At 40.9% G+C, this 23,006-nt stretch overlaps 1 protein-coding gene across 3 annotated transcripts in view; it reads left to right on the plus strand.

Annotated features, from left to right (window-relative positions):
- The window catches only part of ITPR1 (inositol 1,4,5-trisphosphate receptor type 1), a 394,249-nt gene that overhangs the window by 203,480 nt on the left and 167,763 nt on the right, over window positions 1-23,006 (plus strand). For all 3 annotated transcript variants that reach the window (XM_027863906.1, XM_027863904.1, XM_027863905.1), the window contains 12 exons: window positions 678-732; window positions 2,343-2,508; window positions 2,600-2,770; window positions 3,486-3,551; window positions 5,234-5,371; window positions 8,217-8,342; window positions 9,939-10,139; window positions 10,775-11,026; window positions 12,003-12,128; window positions 14,343-14,471; window positions 18,461-18,581; window positions 21,975-22,159. In XM_027863906.1, the coding sequence (XP_027719707.1) occupies window positions 678-732; window positions 2,343-2,508; window positions 2,600-2,770; window positions 3,486-3,551; window positions 5,234-5,371; window positions 8,217-8,342; window positions 9,939-10,139; window positions 10,775-11,026; window positions 12,003-12,128; window positions 14,343-14,471; window positions 18,461-18,581; window positions 21,975-22,159 (1,736 nt within the window). The remainder of the gene's footprint in view (window positions 1-677; window positions 733-2,342; window positions 2,509-2,599; window positions 2,771-3,485; window positions 3,552-5,233; window positions 5,372-8,216; window positions 8,343-9,938; window positions 10,140-10,774; window positions 11,027-12,002; window positions 12,129-14,342; window positions 14,472-18,460; window positions 18,582-21,974; window positions 22,160-23,006) is intronic.

Here is a 23,006-nt window from a genome sequence, read left to right on the forward strand (position 1 = left end):
GGGTAAAAAAAATACTTCCTTCCAGCCCTAAGCTTCCTAAAACCAGGCATGGCTATGACTTTTTCTTGGGGAAGGGTCAGATTTTGAGGGGAAAGTGATATGGAGCAACAGCAGTCACCTAAAAGTCTTTTCAACACAAGCCTTTTATGACATGGGTAAGAGAAAGCTTGCTTCCTAACAGTTCTAATTCTGGAAGATGTTTGGTTCCCATGTGGTAAGGACACAGGTATTTTTGGTAAGTGCTCGGGGGATAAGAACAAATGATTCCGGATATCAAGGAGTTGGTTAGCTGCCTAATACTTGTTTAGCAGTTGAGGGCCCGGGGTATTTCCTGAAGATTAATGAATCCCTCAATCCCCAGGAAACACCCACTCAGTGAGTCAGCTATCTGTGTTATAACTTCAGAATGAATGGGGTGGGGGGGGGGGAGTGGGAACCTAAGGATGATGTGTGTTCATAATTTGCCTTGTTTTCTTTTTTCTCAAAGTGATCATAATTTTATTTAGTGAGAATGGAACACAATTAGAAAATGAGTCCCCCTTTCCCTCTTCAGGGGACTTAAATCTAATTTTTTGTGATAAATTTCAGTTATTTTCTGGTGAAATATTTCCAAATGCTGAGGTCTTATATGTTGATGTTCTCAAATGAAATGAATGTATATATTTCTCATTTTTCAGGAGCTCTTGACTTTGAACATATTGAGGAGCAAGCAGAGGGAATCTTTGGAGGAAGGAAAGTATATTTTCAATATTATGTGGCAAATGTTTCTGGGTTTTAGGGGAGAGGACTCTCATGTCTGTCCCTGGGCCTTTATTCTTGTAGTCAAAGGAATTACAGACTTTCTTCAGGCTAAATTTACTTAGTGGGTTCCTTGGAGTTCTGACCACCCAAGGTAGCTAAGTCTAGTGGAAAGAAGAGATGACTGCATGAATGAATGAACAAATGAATGGTTGAAAAAGTATTTTTTAAGTACTTACTGTCTTTGCTAAGCACTGGGGACACATAAAAAGAGAGATCATTTCTGCCCTCAAGCAAATCACCAAATCACAGAATTTGAGAGTTGAAAACATCCATGTAGTCCAACTCATACTCCAAAGAAATCTCCACTATAATATGCCTGACAAGTGGTCATTCAGTATCTACTGAAAGACTTCCTTTCTAATATAGACACAGATAGGGGAGATAATAGACTGGGAAGGGTGAAGTCATAGGGATGATGAGCCCAGAGCTATGGGGCAAATGAATGACACACAGTTTCTAGAAATAATGGTAATATTGATTTGATTCCTGTTCCCAGAGTAAGAAATGAAAAATGGAGGTGAGGGGGACTGCATGTAAAAGCATGGCAAGATGAAGGCATGGTTGGGTGGCTAGGGCCGCCTAAGTGGAGTCAGCTCTGTCTAATCAGCATGACCCCACTGGGCAAGGGCTGGAAATCTCTAGTCTATAACTGTTCTGCCAGGAAGGGGTGACTTGCTTCAGCATCATCCATCTGAAGTTCTGATGGTCACCATATCAGCTAGAGTCTTTCTGAACTGTCAGGACCCCAGAGCTCAGTCTTGTCTGTCACTAGCTGTTTAACTTTGGGCAAGTCGAGTCACCCAATGGTTCTCTAAAATAAGTGATGATTATCTTGACATTCTTCTCACTCTTTGTCCCTATCTTCTTTGGTTTTTTTGAAGGAAAAAATGGGATATATTAATATTATCAGTACCATTATTATTAGATTTTAATTGTATCCTTCTGACATGTACTAGCTCTGTGACACTGGACAAGTTACTTAACATCTCATCTCAGGGCCCCAGACACCTCTCTAAAAATATAAGTTATAGAGCAGGTGCCTCTACTTTAGGAATGGAAAGTCCTTTCTGTGAGCTACCTACATGAGTGTTATCACAAGTCTGGTTAATATGTGTGTTTGTATATGAATATGTGTGTGTCTTAGAGAGAACTGATGAAAATTGAAAGAGAAAGAGGGACAGGGGAGGGGAAGAGTCAGAGAGAAAGAGAGAATTGTATGCATGGGTGTGCTAGCTAGTGGGTTACTGATTTTTCAGCCTGAAGGATAGAAACTTCAGCTACCCTTAGTAATGAAAAGAAAATGACAAAGCAGAGGGACTCAGGCTCACCAAAATGGAGTTATAATAGCATACATTGATATAACATATATTCTTTTCTGTATTTGATAGATTAGGGCACTGAGGTTCAGAGAGTTGAAGTCCCTTGTCCACAGTGAGACACACCCAGGGCTTCTAGGTCCTTTCCACCATGTGGTGCTGCATAGGTAAGGAGGGAAAGTTTACAGTGAATTTACCCTTTTCTCACCTTTCACACATTTGTAGTGAAGAGAACACGCCATTGGACTTGGATGACCATGGAGGCAGAACATTTCTCCGAGTTTTACTCCATTTGACAATGCATGACTATCCACCCCTCGTGTCTGGAGCACTTCAGCTTCTCTTCAGGCATTTCAGTCAGAGGCAAGAAGTTCTTCAAGCATTCAAACAGGTAGCCTTTTGTTGGTCTCAGCTCTTTCCATTGGGCCTGTTGTCCTGCAGAAAGGGTGTTGTGTTCAACTAATGGATTGTATTCATGTAAGGTTCAACTACTTGTTACCAGCCAAGATGTTGACAACTACAAACAGATCAAACAAGACTTAGACCAACTGAGATCTATAGTGGAAAAGTCAGAACTTTGGGTGTACAAAGGGCAGGGACCTGATGAGACAATGGATGGAGCATCTGGTGAAAATGAACACAAGAAAACAGAGGTGAGGAATCTTACGTAATTCTCCAGGAAGCTAGGTTGCACATCCAGGCAAATATTCCAGACTTGTAATGGCAGTGGCATCAGAATATCTCAATGCAGAATCTGCTGCCACTGTTAAAGACTAGCTGTGGCCTTGATCTTGTCATCTTAAAGAATTGCCTGGGGACATTAAGAGATTAAATGATTTGCCTGTGATCACATAGCTAGTATGTGTACACTAGAACCCATGTCTTTCCAACTCTATTCCTCGATCCATTATACTATGTGCTCCCTCATAATCTAGATAATAATTTCTCCCTAAAAGGACTAAGCTTTTAACTACGAGTCCAAAATACAATTTGCTTTTTGAAGTGTGAAAACCAGCCACAGTCTGTCCCCTAATTTTGCTTCCAACCATTCTCTTTCACCACGTATTAGCCTTTGTTTGAATGCATTAATTAATTAAATTGATTACAGCATGGAATCCAGACTCACAGGATGGGTTAGCTAGCTTCCCTGAGAATAACTGCTAAATATGCTAAGATCATACCACTAGCTCCAGCCTTGTATCTCACAGAAACATGGTGCTGACCTGACACAGTCCCCATTACTGCTACTAGAAAATAATTTCAAGGCTTTGTGCTGACTCAGTCATTGCCCTTACATATGAAACTAAAAAGTGTATAGTTGCATCAGAATTGCACAGTAACAGGAACTATGTGTATTTTGGTCACTAGGAAGGGAATAACAAGTCTCAGAAACATGAAAGTACCAGCAGCTACAACTACAGAGTGGTAAAAGAGGTAAGATTCCAACTTTTTTTTTCTTTCTCATGGTAAACTACACCAGTGCTCTTGGCAACATGAACATCTTAGCTTCTTTCTCAGTAGAAATCAGCTCTTAGCTTTAGGGCATGGGTTCTTAGCTTTTTTTGTATCACGGAATCTTTTGATATTCTTATGAAGCCTATGGACCTCTTCTCAGAATGATATTTTTTTAGTATGTTATTTTTATTTTCCCCAGTTACATGTAAAAACAGTTTTTAACATTGTTTTTAAAACTTTTGAGTTCCAAATTCTGAATATTATTAAATGCGTTAAGTAATATATCGACAAAGGAAAACAATTATATTGAAATACTGTTATCAAAATATTTTTTAAAAAAAGTTCATAGACCCCAGGTTAAGACCCTAGCTTTGGGCCATCCAAAATGAGAAAGCTTTAGCAATGGCGATATTTTCCAAAACAATGTATCTTTCCCAAGTTCTGCCATCTATGACTATGTATCCAAAGAAATCATCTTCTCAAAAATTTTCTTCAACTCCCTATTGCCTGTAGGATTTATATTCCCCGGCCTGCAATTTTAAGCCCTTCACGATCTAGCTCCAGGTTACCAATCTAACCCTATCTCAAGTCACTCCGTTGTACACAATTCATGTTCCCCCTAATTGGCCCATTCTGTCAAATCAGACTTTCATCTCTTGCGTCCATGCATTTACTCAGACTCTTATCTATGGTTGGAATACATTCCATCTTCCCCTTTATCTTAGAATGGTTCCCTTCCTTCTAGGCTTAGGTGCTCTCTACTATGAGAAGAATTTCCTAATCCCTACAACTGGAGCATTCTCTTCAACTTTACATTATTTTGCATTTGCTTATCAGTGTACAGTAGCCCCTATTAGAGTTTTGAGAGAAAGGACTTTTGTTTTGTTTTTTGTTTGCCCAACTCTTTACACACTCTAAGCATTTAATAATCATTTAAATCATTTAAATTTAATTTAATTAAATTAAATCATTTAAATTAAAAATAATCACTTAAAAATGATTTTTATAGAAATTTTTTTCAGGTTACCTAAATTTCGCCCATATCCCTTTCCCTCCCCAAGAGCCATCTTATATAACAAAGAATATTTCTTAACAACAACAACAACAACAGAAAAAGGGGAAGAAGAGAAATAAAACAATCAGCAATATTGATCATTGCATCAAAAAAATTGGCATCATATGTAGTAATCCGATGGGGGACTTCCCATCTCTGTAAAGTGGAGAGGGGATGTGTCTTCCTATATCTCTTCTTTGGGGGGCAGGCTTGTTTTTTGTAATTTTGCAACATTTTTCTTCAGTTGCTTTGTGGTTATTTTTTTATTTACATTGTAATATAAATATTTTGAATTGAATTGAACATCAAAAAACCATCATTCTGAGGACTAGCGCCTCCAATCCCAGGCTGTCTATAACAACCAATAAGCACTACGTTTGATTTTTACTGACACTGTCTCAGGCAGCTGTTTATATACAAAGCCTTGTCTGGTTCTCTCTGGAACCTACTTACTGTTCAGTAGGGGTGGTAGCAATGGGGGTACTTCCCACCTATTTTTGCCCTTTAGCCACCTTTTCCTCCTCTTCTCTTCTTAATACAATTCATATTCAGAGAACTATAGTACTTCTGAGAGGACCACTGAAGCAGGCCTGTTGTTTTCTCCCAGATTTTAATTAGACTTAGCAAACTGTGTGTCCAAGAGAGTGCCTCTGTCCGGAAGAGCAGAAAGCAACAACAGCGACTATTGCGAAACATGGGAGCCCACGCTGTTGTCCTGGAGCTTCTACAAATCCCCTATGAAAAGGTAAGTCAGCCACACAACTCAGACATCATCCTGGCATTATTATTATCCCTTGATTTCCCCCTCTCCCCAGACTCTCACGAATGAAGGTTTGGTGATGTTTGAACATTTCGAGCTCAAGAAAGAAAGAACTTACTAAAATGGTGGATGAAGAAAGTGTATGGGGTGGTGTGGGGTGACCAGTTAGTCACTTGGAAGCCTTTGGAAACAGATGTTAATAAGCTCGATTTTCAGAGCCATTGAATGATGCTTTATTAGGCCAAGGACCTTTCTTAACTAAAGGCACCAGAGGCTGAGTTACCTGGAAATGGAAAATGTCATCTTTTAGATATAGTTTGTGAACCACTGAAATGACTTATGGACAATAGATAGAACATTCTCTGGCAGATGCTTCCTTCCTGTGGTACAAAAGTTGTGCTTGGTTGTCAAAGATCGTATCAGTGGAACACAAACTCTGGTCAGTCTAAACCAAAAATGCAGAGTCAGAGGCCTGGCCTAGCTGAGGGCACAGAGAGGATTACGAAAGCAACCAAAGGTAAGTGACCATAAAGATTTACTTTTTCCTATCCAAGTTAACACACTCCCTGAATTCCATTTGTGGATCCTTGGTTAAGAACCTGTGGTCTAGGATTTTTCTGATAATGGGTAATCTCAATGATAGGTTATCCTTAATGCTGGTTACCTTTTTGGATTCCTTTTCATAAGGAAAAGAATATTCAACTAACAGTATATCTGGTAGAATTTTTTAAAGAAGGATAAAATTGTGTGGAAGCATTTAAAATGATGGCCATGAGCCAGAGAAGTGTCTTTGTGAAGGAACACTCTAGATTTCTCGTGGTAAGTTGTCAGTCAACAAGCATTTGTAAGTGCTTATTATATTCTAGGAACTGTGCTAAGGGCAAGGTTTATAAAGTAATGCAAAAATTGTGCTGTGTTCCCCTCAATACGTGGCCTTGCCCAGTCATGCTTGGACTTTAAAAATTCTTTAAACCTTCCACTGCCCTTTCTTTATTGTCAAAACACATAACTAAGGTTCCTTCATAAAGCAAACATGAGGCCTCCCCTTTGTCTCCCTCAAAGGGTGGTTTTGAGAATCCTTTGGGACGCGGTCTATAAAAGTGCTTTGGGAACAAAGATGTCCTTTATGAATATGATGGGGTTGTGTTTTGCTGTTTCAAGGGATGCTCTGTAAATCGTTACTTTGCCTGTCAGATCCCTCTTTACTTGTACAGAATTGGGTAAAATTTCTATAAACAGAGATGTGGAACACAATGGGGAAGGATTTGGTTGTTTCAGTTGCCCCAAAAGGCAGGCCTAGAATACATTGGTAGGAGTTGCTAAAAAGCAAATTTGAGCAGGATAGTTAGGATAAACTTCTTAACAACTATAGAAATGCAGAAATGGGATGGGTTGGCTTGGGAGGGAAGGGATTTCCCTTCATTCTAGGTCTCCAGGCAGGGGCTGAACCGACCACTTTTTCAGATGTGATGCAGATAGCTTTCTTGTTCAGGTACAGGTTAGACTGGGATGGCCTCTCAGATCCCTTCCCACTCTGAGATTCTATAAATCTGGAAGCAGGTCTACACAGATGGGCTAAACCAGGTTGAGGTTGTAACCGAAGGGTCTCAAACCCTTCAGTGAACTGAGGATGGGGTGTCTACACCAAGCATTTGATGACTTCCCCTGGTGGGATGGGCAGCTAAGGACAATTTGTTCCAATAACCATAAAGGCAACTGAAGCACGTACTGTGCAGTGCTTAAAGCTTGGTTAGACATCAAAGACACCGAGGTGTTTACTGCATCTTGATTCTGTCCTGCCACTGGACTGCGATAACTTTGGAAAAGAGAGTGAGGTCTGATGATTTCCTCAGCCTCATTTAAATCCACTTTATGCATGAATCAAAAGACATCACCCATGCCATTTTACCATGAAAGTAGTTGTTCTGGCAACTTGAAAGGCAAACCTAAGAGATGGGTTCATGACAGTGTATTTTTAGTAATTGGGAGAAGATGATAATGGCTTCCCTTCAGGGAGCTCAGGTGGCCTTATATCAATAATGCCCATGAATGAGTGAATTTGAATTAGGGAAGACTTTTTATCAGCTGTCACTCTCTCTGTGCAAGCTTGTACCATAAAATCAGGAATTAAAATGTTTTGATTCAAGTAGTTAAACCATTTCATTGGGATATATATTGCTTTGACCCTAAATTGTTAATTTGGGGGGACCATACCTGTGATCACTGGTGTGGAGATCTCCTGGGTGTGAAAATTAACTCCTTTAAGTCTTAGAGGATTGCTTAGGACACTGAGATTTTAAGTGACCTCACCATATGATCTTAATGAGAAAGTATGTTTTGGTGTCAGTACGTGAACCTACATCTTCCCAGCTCTGGGGCTAGCCATTCTATCTATTTGACCATGCCATATCTCTCTGTTCCTAAAAACAGTTTGTTTCCTCTAGACCAAAGGATGCCAAAGTGTCTTGTCTGCAGAATACCATTTCAGCATCAAAGTTTTCAGTTTGTCCAAAGGGCTTCATTCATAATGGCCTTTGAATTCTAATATTGATAGATTTACAGAGCTGGAAAGTTATTCAGAGGGTATCTATCCCAATACCCTTATTTTACAGGTGAATGAATTGAGGCTCAGATAGTGATTTGACAAAGGTCACCCATGCTGTCTCAGTGCCTTCTGCCCAATGAATACTAAGTGACTGCATCATACAACTAGCCAATGAAAGAGATGTCACAGGAAACCAGGTCTTCTAGCTTGCAGTTCAGTATTCTTTCCATTGTCCCATTCTTGTGTACCCTCTTAACCCCGTCTCTTCCTCATTATTCCACCTAGGCTGAAGATACACGGATGCAGGAGATCATGAAGCTAGCTCATGAGTTTTTACAGAACTTCTGTGCTGGTAACCAGCAGAACCAAGCTCTCCTCCACAAGCATATAAACCTCTTTCTGAATCCTGGGGTAAGATCAGTGACCACTTAGAGCCTTAGAGAAAAAGGGCATGAGGCAGGAAGGATGCTTGTCTTATAAAATTTTGTTCTTCTTGGGTCTGGAACCAGACTGGTCTAGATGGGTATCCTGGAATCCGACTCAGAAGCCATGAATGTTGCCTGGCCTGCCATGAAAGGAGAATAGGAAAGAAAAGTGTGCAAAGGGCAAGATGAGTTTAAAAGTATTGGGGGGGGTGGTTTAAAGATACTAGTTTGAATTTTTTAAGTATAATCCCCCCCCCAAAGGTTTTATTGAATCAGGGCAGCTAGGTGGCACAGTGAATAGAGTGCTGGCTCTGGATTCACATAGACCCAAGTTCAATCCAGCCACAGACACGTACTAGCTGTGTGACCCTGGGCAAGTCACTTAATCTCTATTTGCCTCAGTTTCCTCATCTATGAAATAAAAATAAAATGGGGATAATAATAGGATCTACTTCTCAGGGTTGTTGTGAGGATGAAATGAGATAATAACTATAAAGCACTTAGCACAATGCCTGGCACATAGTAAGCACTATATAAATATTATTATTATTGCTAATCTCTTATTTTTCAATCAGTTGCTTTTAGATCTACAACACACCTGCCTGGAATTGAGCCCATACTTGTAGCAAAGGAAAAGACCTAGGTTCAAATCCTACCCTTGATATTTACTAACTATGTAACCCTAGGCAAATCTGTTGGGTAAGGTGATGTAGTGAATAGAGATCTGGCCTAAAAGAAGGCCTGCATTTAACCCTACCTGTGACACCTGCTAACTGTGTAATCCTGGACAAGTTACTTAACCTGTGTGTACATTAGGATTTATTTACAAAGCCATAAATCTTTGACAGGCAATTTGGCATGGTAGCTATCAATAGCCCTCCTGAATTCATTTCTCAGTGATTAACAAATCCCCACCTGGTCATCCCCTCCCTATTGCGGCCATCCTGAGCCACCCCCTATACCCCTACTCCATCATTATTTGAACCCAGTTCTCAGTCCTACACTTTGCACCTCCTCCCTCTGCCAAAGCGACCCATTCTAAAGCTGCCTATCCCTTCCCTTGTGTGACTCCATCTTTCCCCTCTCTGAATTTTAACCGGCTGTCCCTCAAGCCTGAAATTCCCTCCCTCCTCATCTGTATCTTCTGGCTCCTCAGTCTTCTTTCAAGTCCCAGTTCAAACCCTACCTTCTACAGGAAGCCTATCCTGAGGCCCCCTGATGCTAGTCCTTTCTCTCTGTTGATTACCCCCTTTCGGGGAAAAGGATAGTTTGTACTGGTAGAGGGACTTTCTTCACCTGGGAATTGCTATACCAATAATGTCCCGGGTCTGGTTCTAGCCTATGCATCTCTGCTACTAAGTCACTTGTATGTGCTATAGGACTTACTTAAAACCAAGTCAGCAATGGGTGACAGTCCGGGTGTGATGGCAGCCGTCTCTCACTGTCCCAGCAATTTCCCAAGCTAATGAAGTCACAGCTCTTTGGCGTGAGCTGTGCATATTATTCATTCTCACACTTCCTGAACACCTAGACATCCTCTTTATTCAGTTTCCTTAAACTGAGACTTTCCTTCCCACGTTAGATCCTGGAGGCAGTGACGATGCAGCACATTTTCATGAATAACTTCCAGCTTTGCAGTGAGATCAACGAGAGAGTCGTCCAACACTTTGTTCATTGTATCGAAACGCACGGCAGGAATGTTCAGTACATCAAATTCCTACAAACAATTGTCAAGGCCGAAGGGAAGTTCATTAAGAAGTGCCAAGACATGGTCATGGCCGAGGTGAGTGAGAGCCGCCTGTTTCTGTGTGGTCACAGCTGGTGGGAAGTAGGAATTTTCCATGTGACATCCTCACCTGAAACGGCCTTTCGAGGATAGCGACTAGAGTTGGCCGTGGACTCAGGAAGACCTTGGTTCGCGTCAGGCCTCTGAGCCGTATTGGCCGTGTAACCCTGGGCAGGTCCCTTACCTTCTCGGTACGGACGGACCCTAGAGCAGTCGTCGGTCTGATAGAGAGAATTTCCTTATCCAGGGGCTCCCTATAGCAAAGAAAATCACAGAGCTTATCCTTATCCCTATTATCATTGTCAGACCTAACACAACGTGAGGCTCCTCTTTTGTAGACGACTTCCTCCAGAGACAGCTATTTGCTTGCAATTAATTTTTCACTAAAGTCATATGTATTTTCTGTATCCCCGGGTTGGAACTGGGGTACAAATAATACTTAATTTGGGAAAGGGAATAGAACCAGCCAAGTATAAATGAGCTTTTGTATCTTTTTTGTTATGCTTTGGGAGTCTAGCGCTGGAAGACCAGTGGTAGAGCCTTTCTTTTTCATTTATCTCAATAAACAGGTTTCTGTAGCATTTTATTCCCTCTTAAGCTTTTGATAAACATATTTTTCTTCCTTTTTGTAGTTGGTCAATTCAGGAGAAGATGTCCTTGTGTTCTACAATGACAGGGCCTCCTTCCAGACGCTCATCCAGATGATGAGATCAGAACGGGACCGAATGGATGAAAATAGCCCTCTGATGTACCATATCCACTTGGTAGAACTCTTAGCAGTATGCACCGAGGGTAAAAATGTCTACACAGAGATCAAGTGTAACTCCCTCCTTCCTTTAGATGACATTGTCCGAGTAGTGACCCATGAGGATTGCATCCCTGAGGTGAGGTTCAACAAGACTGGAATCTGACGTCCTGTCTTCTCAGTATGTGCGAAGCTGAGATTCGAAGTTGGGAATTCTGGTTTAGTGGGATCATGAGCTATGTCCTCCTAACCCTGAAAAAAATTCTATAATATCCTTTTTTTTGACTTAAGTATCAAAAATTAGGCTCATAATCCTGTGCCAGGAAGAATCAGTCTTCCATCTTACTCTCATGACAGAACCGGATGAACTTTTGTAGTATATAGGATCATAGACTTGAAGCTGGGAGGGTATAAGGTAAAGGCCTCTGAGGAAGAGGCCATATAGTCCAGCCCTCTTATTCTACAGACAAGGAGACTGAAGCCAAGAGAGGTGATGTAACTTGCCCGAGGTCATGTAGGTGCTAAGTGTCAGAGGTGGGATTTGAACCCTGGTTTTCTGACTCCTAAGACAGGGCTCATTCCACTGTACAGGTTTCCTAGCTTCTCTAGGGATAGTTGACCCTGTAGAGTTTGAAGGGAATTTGGCCTGAGTATGAAGCTTATAGCTCCTATATTATGTCAAGTTCTGTTTCACTCTTTTTATACATGTAATTATTTCATCAGGTTATGTTGAGTATAGTGGAGAGAAAGGGGGTAGACCTGGGTTTTAATCCTACCTCCAACACTTACTAGCTATGTGATCTGGGCAAACCATTTGACATCTCTTACCTTCAGTTTCCACATTTATAAAGTGGAGATAGTAACAGCACCTACCTCATAGAATTGTTATGACTCTAATGAGTTGGTGTGTGTACAACACTTTTCAAGCCTTAAAATGCTACGTAAATGAGCAGTTGTTATTATTAACTCACAGGTTCTTACTTAGAGTTGGAAGGGACCTTAGAAATTGTCTAGTCCAGCCATTTAGTTTTGCCTGTTTTATGACATGGACACTGACTTCTAGCCTGTACAGCCATTTGTCTTCTTACCCATCTCTTTTTCATCCTCCCTTCCAGGTTAAAATTGCCTACATCAACTTCCTGAATCATTGCTATGTGGACACCGAGGTAGAAATGAAGGAGATTTATACCAGTAACCATATGTGGAAGTTGTTTGAGAATTTTCTTGTTGACATCTGTAGGGTAAGAATGTTTAGGAGTCAAAGCTGAAGTCTGTCTTTGTGATCCAGGCTTTGTTGCTGAACTTGTTTATCTCTCTGGTATAAAAGAAAAAACCCTGGCCTTTGAGATCAGTTACAAGGTCTCCTTACCCCATGTGTGACCTTGAGCAAATAACTTAACCTTCAGTGCCTAAACTTCCTCTGTAAAAAGAGAACTATATCTCCTCGAAAGTCCCTTCCACAGCTAAATCTGTGAGCCTCTAGATTGAAGTCTGCTTGTCTGTTTACTTTGGCCCTCTTGCCTTTTGCATGTTGCTGATTGTGGGTTTTACTAGTTATATTCTGGGAAGAAATCTGTCTTTTTTCTTTTTTTAGCCACAACTTGTTTTCCGAGATAGTATCTGTCATGCTGATCTAGGCAAGGTTTATGGGGATCTCCCCATCTCATTAATAGTCACCAAATCCAGCCCTATAAGAGAATGTTCCTGGACCTGACCATTTATTTTTGTGACTTTTGAGTGTGTGGAAACCTGTAGCATTTCATCTTTTGATATATCTTTTCTAACTCAGCACTTAATAGATTTTCCGATATCCGTTTTGGTTTTGTGCATTGGGTGTAGTAAGCATGTCAAACACCGAGAATATTTACTGCCTGGTGTCACATGTGCAGACAGAAATATTAGGCCCAGAGCCTGGAAAGCACTTAGAGTACTAGCTGACTTTGCCATGTGCCAGAGACCTTCATTTAATAACACTCGGCAGCTAATGTCAGAAACCTTTCAGGCTTTGGCTTTTCAGCTCCCCCTAGTTCTTCTTGTACTTGTCCCAAACTAGCCTAGGGGCTTCAGAAGGGAACAGCTCAATTCCTGAATTGTTCAAAGAAGAGGCAGGGTAGGGTAGTGCTAAGCCCCGTACTTAGATTCAAAATATTTGGGTTCTTACCCAAGTCACTTACCTCTCTGAAGTCGTCCGTCCAGCTGACACCAGAATATTTATACTAACATCCTCATGGGGTGGTTGTGAGAATTTGAGAGATGGTGAGCACAAGTGTACTGTCTCAATGTCAGCTGTTCTTAATTTAATTAGTTCCCTCTTAAACCTTTTATATCCCTCATAGTGCCAAAAAGCTAGCATGGTACACTGATAAATAATTACTACCTTGATTCAGTTATTCTCTGGGCTTGTGATTATAACCTCACTATGGCTGTCCTCAAAATAGCCAAATTAAATACAAGGTAAATTCTATTAAGAAGATGGCATGCCATAGATTTAGAAGGAACCTTAGAGACTGGAGACAACGTGGTATCAGTTCAACCCAGTAAACATTTTTGCTGTTGTTGTTGTTGGATTTTTTTTTTTTTAGGCAGTTGGGATTAAGTGACTTGCCCAGGGTCAGACAGCTAGTAAGTGTCAAGTGTTTGGTCTGAGGCCAGATTTGAACTTGGACCATCTTGACTTCAGGGCTGGTGCTTTATCCACTGCGCCACCTAGCTGCCCCCAGTAAACATTTTTTAAGTGCCTACTATGGGCCAGACACTGTGCTAAGTAAGCAGTGGAGATACCAAGAGAGGCAAAAGATAGTCCCTACCCTCATGGAGCTTACAATCTAATGAAAATGATGTCATGGAAAGAGCTCTCGATTTGGCATCAGAGGTCCTGGGATCAAATCCCAAATTTGCCACTTACTGCCTGTGACCTTGGTAAAATTATTTCATCTCTCTGGGGCATAGTTTCCTTATCTGGAAAATTGCAGGGGGATGAGGTTTCCTTTCAGGTCTAGATGAGGAAATTGAGGCCCACAGACCTGTCCTGACATGCCCAATGTTGAGAGCCAGGATTCAAACCCAGACCTTCTGACTCTAAATGCACCATCTTTTCTACCATACCACATTGTCTATATCTGCAGAAAGATTTCTAAGTCAAAACTTATTCTTTTGAGCTGTATTTGATAAAATGAAATTCTAGCTTAATGAGAGAATTTGGACACCCCCCTTGAGGTCCACCATGACTATAAGAACAGAATAAAATTATAGAATTTTTAGAACTAGAAACAACTTGGCCCAAGCCAGTTATTATTATTTTTTAGGTAAATTATTTGTCTAAATGTCATTTGTTCAGCTCTTAGTGTTGATCAGTCATGAAACCATCAGGAGAGAAGTAGTGAGTGATTCCTTAGCTTTACAATTAATTTTCAAGTTTTAATACTGTCTCTAAAGCTCTCAAATTCTTTTCTTAGGCATGTAACAACACAAGTGACAGGAAACATGCTGACTCAATCTTGGAGAAATACGTGACTGAGATCGTCATGAGCATCGTGACGACTTTCTTCAGCTCCCCCTTCTCTGACCAAAGCACAACTTTGCAGGTAAGAAAAGTGCCCAAATAGAGTTGGCTTCTGATGTCCTTAGGGAGGAGAGGGTGACCCAAGCTAAGGGCACCTGGCAGGCCAGTAGGAGGTAAGACTAGAATAGCCCCAGGGAAAAGGGTGAAGATGAAACCCTGATGGGTTGCCAGGGCCCACAGGGAACATCCAGAACCGTGTGATCCAAATCTTGACTGTGGACCTTCCTCCCTTTCTGTGTGGCTTGTAGCCTTTTATTCGTCTTTCCCTGGGATCACAATTCAATCCAGTTCAGCGGTGTTTTATTAAGTACCTACCAAGCTGTGCTGGGCAGGTTATAATCATGCCTTGGGGCAGCTCTCTGAGACCAGTAGTTGCAAAGCTATTGTAGATCTGCATTTTTAGAGTGAATTTCCTGAGTGTAAATTCTTTACCACAGTGAAATCACCAGAATGAGGGGGAAATGTTTGAGGTACTGCTCTGAGAATACATAAACAAAACGAAAGTCTGCCATCAAGGAGTTTGCATTCCACTGTGGGGATTAAAATGGTACAGTTAGCTCTAAATTATCTTGGTGTTACGAGTCAAACAGTGAGCATCTATTGGATGTTCACTGGGGTATTCAGGGAGTACTGGCACCCCTGGTGTGAGGGCTGCTTTTCTACCTTTAGTGTCTACCTGGCACTCGCCTCTTACCTGTGGCTCCAGGAAGTTGTAGCATGTTCAGTGGCCACACCCCAGTAAACCCTCTTGGCAGATGGGTTAAACCAGGTTGAGGATAACTGATAGGCCTCAGACACTTTGGTATGTTAGAGCGTGTCTACCCCCAAACATGAACATACTTCCCCCAGCAGAATGGGTCAATGACAACAATTTGTTCCAATGGCCATGAAAGCCACTGAAGCAGGCTCCCTGGAGTGCGTTGAGCTTGGTCAGGTATTAAAGACGCCAAGGTCATCCACTGCATCCCAGGCATTATCAGCCCTCCTAACTTTTTTCTTGCCACTGGACTTCAATGACTCTGGAAGAAAGAATGAGGCTGATGACCATGTTCAACTCTTATCTCACTTTAATCCAATTCACATGCAAGTCAAGACATCACCCCATGGTGTTATTGGTCCTCTTTGAAAAAAAGGAAGGACAGATAATGATAATAATAATAATAATAATAATAATAACTGTGTGCTAGAGACTGTGCTGACAGAAAAGAGGGCAATTATTGGGGAAAAGGTGATGAGTTCAAGTGTTACCTTCTGTTAGTAGCAGCTGAGAAGCCCTGAACAGGAGAGACATGACATTTAGGACCATAATCAGCAGGATGGGCCTATATCAATTTCCCTCTGAAAGTGAGAATTGGACCCAACATGTGGCAAAATGATTCCTGTCACTTTATTCTGGACATTTTAAGCAGCTTGCTCACTTCAGACAAATAGAAATCACTTTCAATTTAGCTCAGGAATGCTTGGGAAATGCAGTGGGTCAGCAATGTGATTTACAAGTCTCTAGTGAAAATAGTATCTTGACATCACCGACCTCCTAGGCTCCAGATTGTACATGCTGTTAAAGGCCAGACTTGTCCTACCCAATAGAGGACTATTCTCCTGAATGGCCTACTCTCAGCAGGAATATTCTGGCAGTTATATTTCAGGTGTTTTGCTTGTGATTTAAAGGGACAGTTCACCATGGCAGTGCTGGTGTCCATGTAAACCATGGAACTGTAGAGTAAAACAGATTATTCTGCTGGGCTCCCTTAGAAAACAACATACATGACTGCTTTATTACATATATTTGGGCACTCTTCCCTTTTAGTCACCAATCTGTCAATCTCTACCTTGCAGAAATCTTACAATGTACTAGGCAGGGGTGGGGAACTCGCAGCCTCGAAGCCATGTAACTGACCAATCAAAGGGCTGCACTTGAGGACCTAGAGGGCCACATGTGGCCTTGAGGCCACAGGTTCCCCACCCCTGGATTAGACAGATGGAGCATCCTATAAAAGCAGCTCTTTTAACAGGAAAGGAGCAGGCATAGGCCGCCGAATGGAATCATGAAAAGAGGCCTGGCCTTGGAGTCGCAGGAACTGGGTTCACATCCCAGCTCTTATATTTACTAGCCATGGGAGTGAGGCCTCAGCAGATCTCTCTGTCAAGGCCTTTAATGTTTCATCAGAGTTTTGTCCATCACTTGCACTATGTTTTAATTATCTTTAACCTCTCAGACACTCAGTTTCCTCATCTGAAAAATGGAGCTAAAAATATCTATAGTAGTTACCGTGGTAAGGGAAAGGGAATATGCATTTATAGCTCTCACTGTGTGCAGGCACTTTGCTAAGAGCTTTACAAATACCGCCTTTGGTCCACAAAGGGTTGTTGTGAAAATCAAAAGAGTTATGAACATCATTTTTATATTCAATTGTATAAACATAGGATTTTTGAAGATGGTGATCTCTGCAATTCATATAGTGCTTACTGTCTATTACTTAAGCCAGTGCAGCCTTATTTTGTCTATTGTGTGTTTTGTGTATATGACTGATCTCCCCTACTAAATATTAAATCCAGGAGAGCAAAAACTATGTCCCACAGATAGATACATAGAAGGCACTTAATACACATTTCTCTTTGTATTAAGTATTTAGCTTCTGAGCAGTTGAAAAACACTAATATAGCAGCTTGTGGCACAGTTGATGGAGCACTGGACCTAGAGTCCAGAACACTCGAGTACAAATCCATCTTCAGATACTTCTTAGCTATGTGACCCTGGGCAAGTCACTTAACCTCTGTCTGCCTGAGTTTCTTCATCCAAAAAAAAAAAAAAAGATAATAATAGCAACTAGCTCTTAGTACTGTTGTGAAGATCAAATGAGAAAATATTTGTAAAGTGCTTTGCAAAAAAAAAAAAGAAAAGAAAAGCACTGAGTAAATGCTAGCTGTTATTGTTTTTGCTGTTGTGCATTCTCATTTTAGATTTCTGTAAATCCTTGGGCTCTTGTCACTTCTCTCCCTGATAGTGATAAAAACAAGCAAGAAGAAAGTGCATCCGCCTCATGGAATTGAATTATATGATGTTTAAGTGCTTTATGAAGATAGAGATCAGATTCTTCTCTGCGCCAACATTTACAGGAAGGCCTGAGTTCTTTCACTAACCTCAGTTTTCTTGCAACAGACATCGTTTTTATTAGCATTCAAAGGGTGTTTGCTCAGTTGCCTGAATCAACTCTTTTCACCTCCCAAATGCCTTGCAGAATATTTGGTTGCTAATTTTTATTAAGTTGATTAGTTTTTTAACTGTGTGAATTGAGAACATAAAGTGGGGCGTGTATCCCTCATCTGATGAAGCGAGGTATTCTAGTACGGGATTTCAAGACCTAAAGTACATTTACCCTCAGAAGATGTGAGAACCGCATATCCTTAGATATGAATTGGTCAAGTGAAAGCTTGCACTTTTCTGTTTGTAGGATGTGATTGATCTTTTGCCTACTTTTTAGGGGAAATCAGTACCATTAATAGACGACATTTAAATGTTGGTTGATTACCTCTGTTGTCTTTGCATACTGTATTCTAGTATGTTCTTGGGATTGGGTGGCTTGGGGGTTGGGGCAGGGACATTGCTAGGAGATGAAGATCAAAACTCAGCAATACTTCATACAAGACCCAGGTTTTGTTTTTGTAACCCCCCGGCCCCAGCCTCCCAGCTAAACCTTGCTTCTCTTTCCTTCCCCGGGGGCCTTCTTGTGGATAACTCGAGGCAGATAACTTCAGTTTCGTGCACAGGCTTAAGATAATTATTTTCTTTTCTTCCTTACTATTTCTAATGATTCCTAAAAATGTTTGTTGATTTCCCTATTCATCTAATCTCTCCCCTCTTTTGCCCTGGAATACTTCTTGTTTGGATTGTGGATGAAGAGATCTATTCTTGAAAACCCAACTGGGCATAAGGAAAGATGACTTATGGTTTGTTTGAGGGAGTGAAAGGCAACTTTCCCTGATCTTTTTCCTCTTTCTTTCCCCTTTTAGACTCGTCAGCCAGTCTTTGTACAGCTGCTACAGGGAGTGTTCAGGGTTTATCACTGCAACTGGCTGATGCCAAGCCAAAAAGCCTCCGTGGAGAGTTGTATAAGGGTGCTCTCTGATGTAGGTAAGAAACCTGACAGTTGACTTTGTTTCTAATGTAACCAAAGTGTGTTTTATGTTTAAAGAAGGCATTAAAGAAGGTGGAAAGTCCCTATAGCCTAGTCTATAAAGTATCAGAAGTGCAAATAGTTAATCTAGGTTGGAATCCTACTTTAGACCTTTACTAGCTGTATGAGCGTGGGCAAATGATTTCATCTAACCGATCCTGAGTTTCTTTGTTGCTTAAAAAAAATTACATTTTAAATAAACACTAATAGTATCTGTGCTGTCTGCTGTGAGAAAGTACTTTGCAGACCGTAAAGTGGAACTTTTATGATTGAATTCCTTCTTCTCTTCTTGCCTCAACGCCCCCAATACTGTGCTCTTTAAAATGGAATGCAGAAATCTCTGTCCCTCTTCCTCCATCTGCCTGCAAAATTTGTGTGTCTCACTATTTTTGTCCTAAGTGGTATGTATCTATCACCTGTCTGCTTGTACTCCCTATAGTTCCAGGCTATGAGAAATTGATCCTCTTTCCATGGCAGATACTCCCCATGGTCAAAGTGTTTCTTGCAAGTTCAGTCAGGAAGGAATAGCAAGGAACACAGGTAGATGCTTGATCCTTTTTGAGAATTCTAGGGAACAATCCACGTCATCTGATGCCTGTATGTTTTTGTTTTTTGTTTTTTTTTTTTTAACTAGGTGGCTCTGCCTCTTTTCTTTGGGTCTGGATCTGTACATTTTGATTTTCATCTCCTTTAAAAGCAAGAAATCCAACTTTGAAAGTGCCTATAGAAACATAATGAGAGAAAAGAATCCCCTCACGTGCAGACTCCCTCTAGGCCAGGCCTTGATAGTCTTGCTAATATCATCTCACCGAAAGACGTATTTGCTGAGACCTAAGAAGCGTCTGTGAGAGAAGTCTGAGACATGTTAACCATCCTCAAGTACTTGATGACTGTCTTCAAGACCAGGCGTTAGACTGTTTTAGCCCAATGGTCCAGAATTAGTTGTAGTATAGAAGTGACAGAGAAGGAAATTTAAGTTTTGAGGTTCAGAAGAGCTTCTTAGCCCCTTGGCTAAGTGGAAGGGATTGCTCTAGGACGTAGCGGGTTCGACCCGGTTGGAGGTCTTCAAGCAGAGCCTGGATGACCGTTCATCAATTATGTTGTGCTGGAGATTGGATTGCATGGCTGTGAGGTCCTTTCAAATGGTGAAATCCTGTGACTCTGTCACACTGAGTAGTCGATGTCGAACGAATCATTTGCAGCTCGGTTTTGAGTGAGCCATTTGTCTGATGAGTACTTTAGAAGGTGAAAGCTTGCCTCAGTATCCAGAGTGTGTTTTTAAAGGTAGCAAAAGATGATGAAGCTTTCGTGTGTGTGTGTGTCTGTGTGATGTGTGTAATATGCATGTAGTGTATACTAATCTTAGAATCAGGAAGACATCAGCTCAAGTCCCATCTAGGTAGGCCTGGGCAACACAGGAAACACAGCCTCAAAGGGGAACAAGCAGACGTTGAAAGAGAACCCTCCAGGGATGAGGGGCTCCTGCCTTTTCTTCCCTCTGTCCTTTCCACCCCTCAGCCCCACCCAAAATCTATTTTTTTGCATTGAACTTTCCCAGAACAAAGTGAAGTGGCTGCTGGCCCCTTTCCATCTTGCCCTATGCCATCAGAAGCCTAAATTCTTTTTGTCTGTTATCTTTTAAAGTGAGAAATTCAACTTTGGAAGTACCTGCACAGTAACTTCACATGGACCTCTCTGACTTCCTTAGAGACTTAGTGAGGGGCTTTACACATTTTGGACACTGTGCTCACAGAGGTCTTGTTCAACTTTGGTCTTTGTAGGAGGAGCAAAATCTAAGAGTTTTACACTACAGAAAGCCCAAAGTTTGTAAAGATTTCTTATCCTTTCTTTTTTTTAATCCATGTGCAGTCTCAATTAGCTCTGCTAACAGGAGGATGCAGAATAAAACTAAAAATAATCTGCCCTTTCAGAGAGTAAAGGAAGTGACTATTTTTAGATCACCAGAGGTTTACCTTCCCAGGCATGATTTGTTTGGGCCTTTAAAAATTAGCATAGTGTAGTGGAAGGAGTTCTGAATTTAGCATCAGAGGTCCTGGGTTCAAGTTCTAGTTCTGAGGCAAGTGAGAGAGATGTAGGTTGGAATCTTGTTTCTAAGGTTTTATTAGCCTTTTGAATCTTAACCTCTCTGAGCCTTATCTGTAAAATGGAGATAATTATACCTGCAGTATGTATGTCAGAGAGTTGTTTTGAGGATTAGATGAGATAACATAGGAAATACTTTGTAAAACTTAAAATCTTATATGAATGTCAACTTTTGTAATTATCATTTGCCTCTCTTTGTGAACTTGGGTAAGTCACCTCTAGGTTTCAGGTTTTTTTGGTTTTGGTTTGTTTTTTTTTTTTTGTTTTATTTTTTCAGTAAAATTAGGGAATTAGATTAGGGGCTCTCTAAGATTGCTACATGTTACTTGATAACAGAATACTGGACAAGTCAACATGATATTAAGTATCTGCCATCAATAATGGAAAGTTTATTTGCCTATCATACAGGTAAAATAGAAAAAATAGATAAAGTTGGCACTTATACAACTCTTTAAGATTTTCTAATTGTTTTACAAATATCATCTCATTTGATCTTCACAATAACCCTGGAAGCTAGGGTGCTGTTATTATCCCCATTTTATAGTCGAGAAAACTGAGGCAAACAGATTAAGCCCAGCTTGCATCTGAGGCCACATTTAAATTCAGGTCTTCCTAACTCTAGGCCCAGTGCTCTTCACTGTGCCACCTACAGCAAGGTACTAATTCGTACCAATGATGAACCCTGTGAAGTGACCTCATTTATTTGAGATTCATTTATTCATTCATTTATTTATTTTCACTATTTGAAGTTATAATAATGTAAAATATGGTAATTGGTTCCAGCCCAGTGAAAGGTGAATTTTAAGGTGAATTTAAATGATGCAATCACTTCAGGGGGATTCATTATTCATAATAATGGGGATCCAGCTGTAGCAGATATATGTATGTGTGTGTGTGTGTGTGTATGTATGTATGTATGTGTATATATACATATACACACATATATACATATGTATGTGTGTACATATGTACATATATGTGTATATATGCACACATAGAGATGTAGATATAGATGTGTGTGTATATATATATATATATATATATATATGAGAGATTGATTATCTTCAGTCTTGTGGTAGATAGAGAAATTATTTGTAGATGCTAGAGAACTACAGAGATTATAGAGGAAAAGGTAATAGATAGCTAGTTGGATGGATAAGGATAGATGATTAGACAGATAGCAGACAGACAGATTTGACAACTCACCAAGTAGTCCAGTGCTCAGAGCTTACCTTTTTTTCTTCCAGCTAAAAGCCGAGCAATCGCCATTCCTGTGGACTTGGACAGCCAGGTCAACAACCTGTTCCTGAAGTCACACAACATTGTGCAGAAAACTGCCATGAACTGGCGGCTGTCGGCAAGAAATGCTGCTCGCCGGGACTCTGTGCTCGCCGCTTCCCGTGATTACAGGAACATCATTGAAAGATTGCAGGTGATGGTCCGGTGACGGTCTAGTCCCAGATATATGCACTCTTTGGGTTTGACCAAGCGTATGGGATCAATCCGAACTGAAATAAAGGAATTTCAAAGTTGTGAGCTTTGGAGATAAAATAGCATTGAAATCATTTTGGAAAAGACAATTTTGTCTTGAGAAAGTCATGTGAGGGTACTGATTGCTTTAAAGGTTCTTAACTGGGAGTCAGAGCGGTCTATGGATAGATTTCAGGGGACTCCATGAACCTGGGTGGGGAAAATATTACACTTTTATTTTGACTAACCCGTAATTAAAATTAGCATTTCCCTTCATTATGAATGTAGGCCAAAAACATCCTGAGAAGAGGTTCATGAGCTTCACCAGGCTTCCAGAGGGGTCCAGGTCACAGATGGAGAATCCTTGTTTCAGAGGATTGGTTAGCCTTGTAAAGTGTATGAACCAGCTCTTGTCAGGAAGCAGAGAGTTAGCGGCTAGGATATAAGGCACTGGGCTTTGTGTTCTTATCACCCTGGGAAGGCTGTCCTATTTTCCCAGCAGTTCGAGACATGGACACCATGAGTGAGTTTGGCATTGAGAGGAGACACGCCCCTGGCGATTCGCTGACTACCAGTTTGTTGGCTAGGCTCTTTCAGAAGATCTGTTAGCTCCTTCCCAACCTGAGGCTCTCATATAAGAAACTCACGCTTGGGGACCCCAAGTGGTGTCTTTTAGTACAGGTTCTTTACTACTTGGGTTGCTTTGAGTAAGTCACTTACCCTTTCAGATTCTCAGTTTCCTCATGAATAAAATGGCAGTTGGTCAGACTAGCTTCCAGCTCATAAACTATGATTGAGTACATCGCTCG

The sequence above is a fragment of the Vombatus ursinus genome, unplaced genomic scaffold, assembly GCF_900497805.2.
Source record: "Vombatus ursinus unplaced genomic scaffold, bare-nosed wombat genome assembly UNPS02014773.1, whole genome shotgun sequence".
NCBI classification, from domain to species: domain Eukaryota; kingdom Metazoa; phylum Chordata; class Mammalia; order Diprotodontia; family Vombatidae; genus Vombatus; species Vombatus ursinus.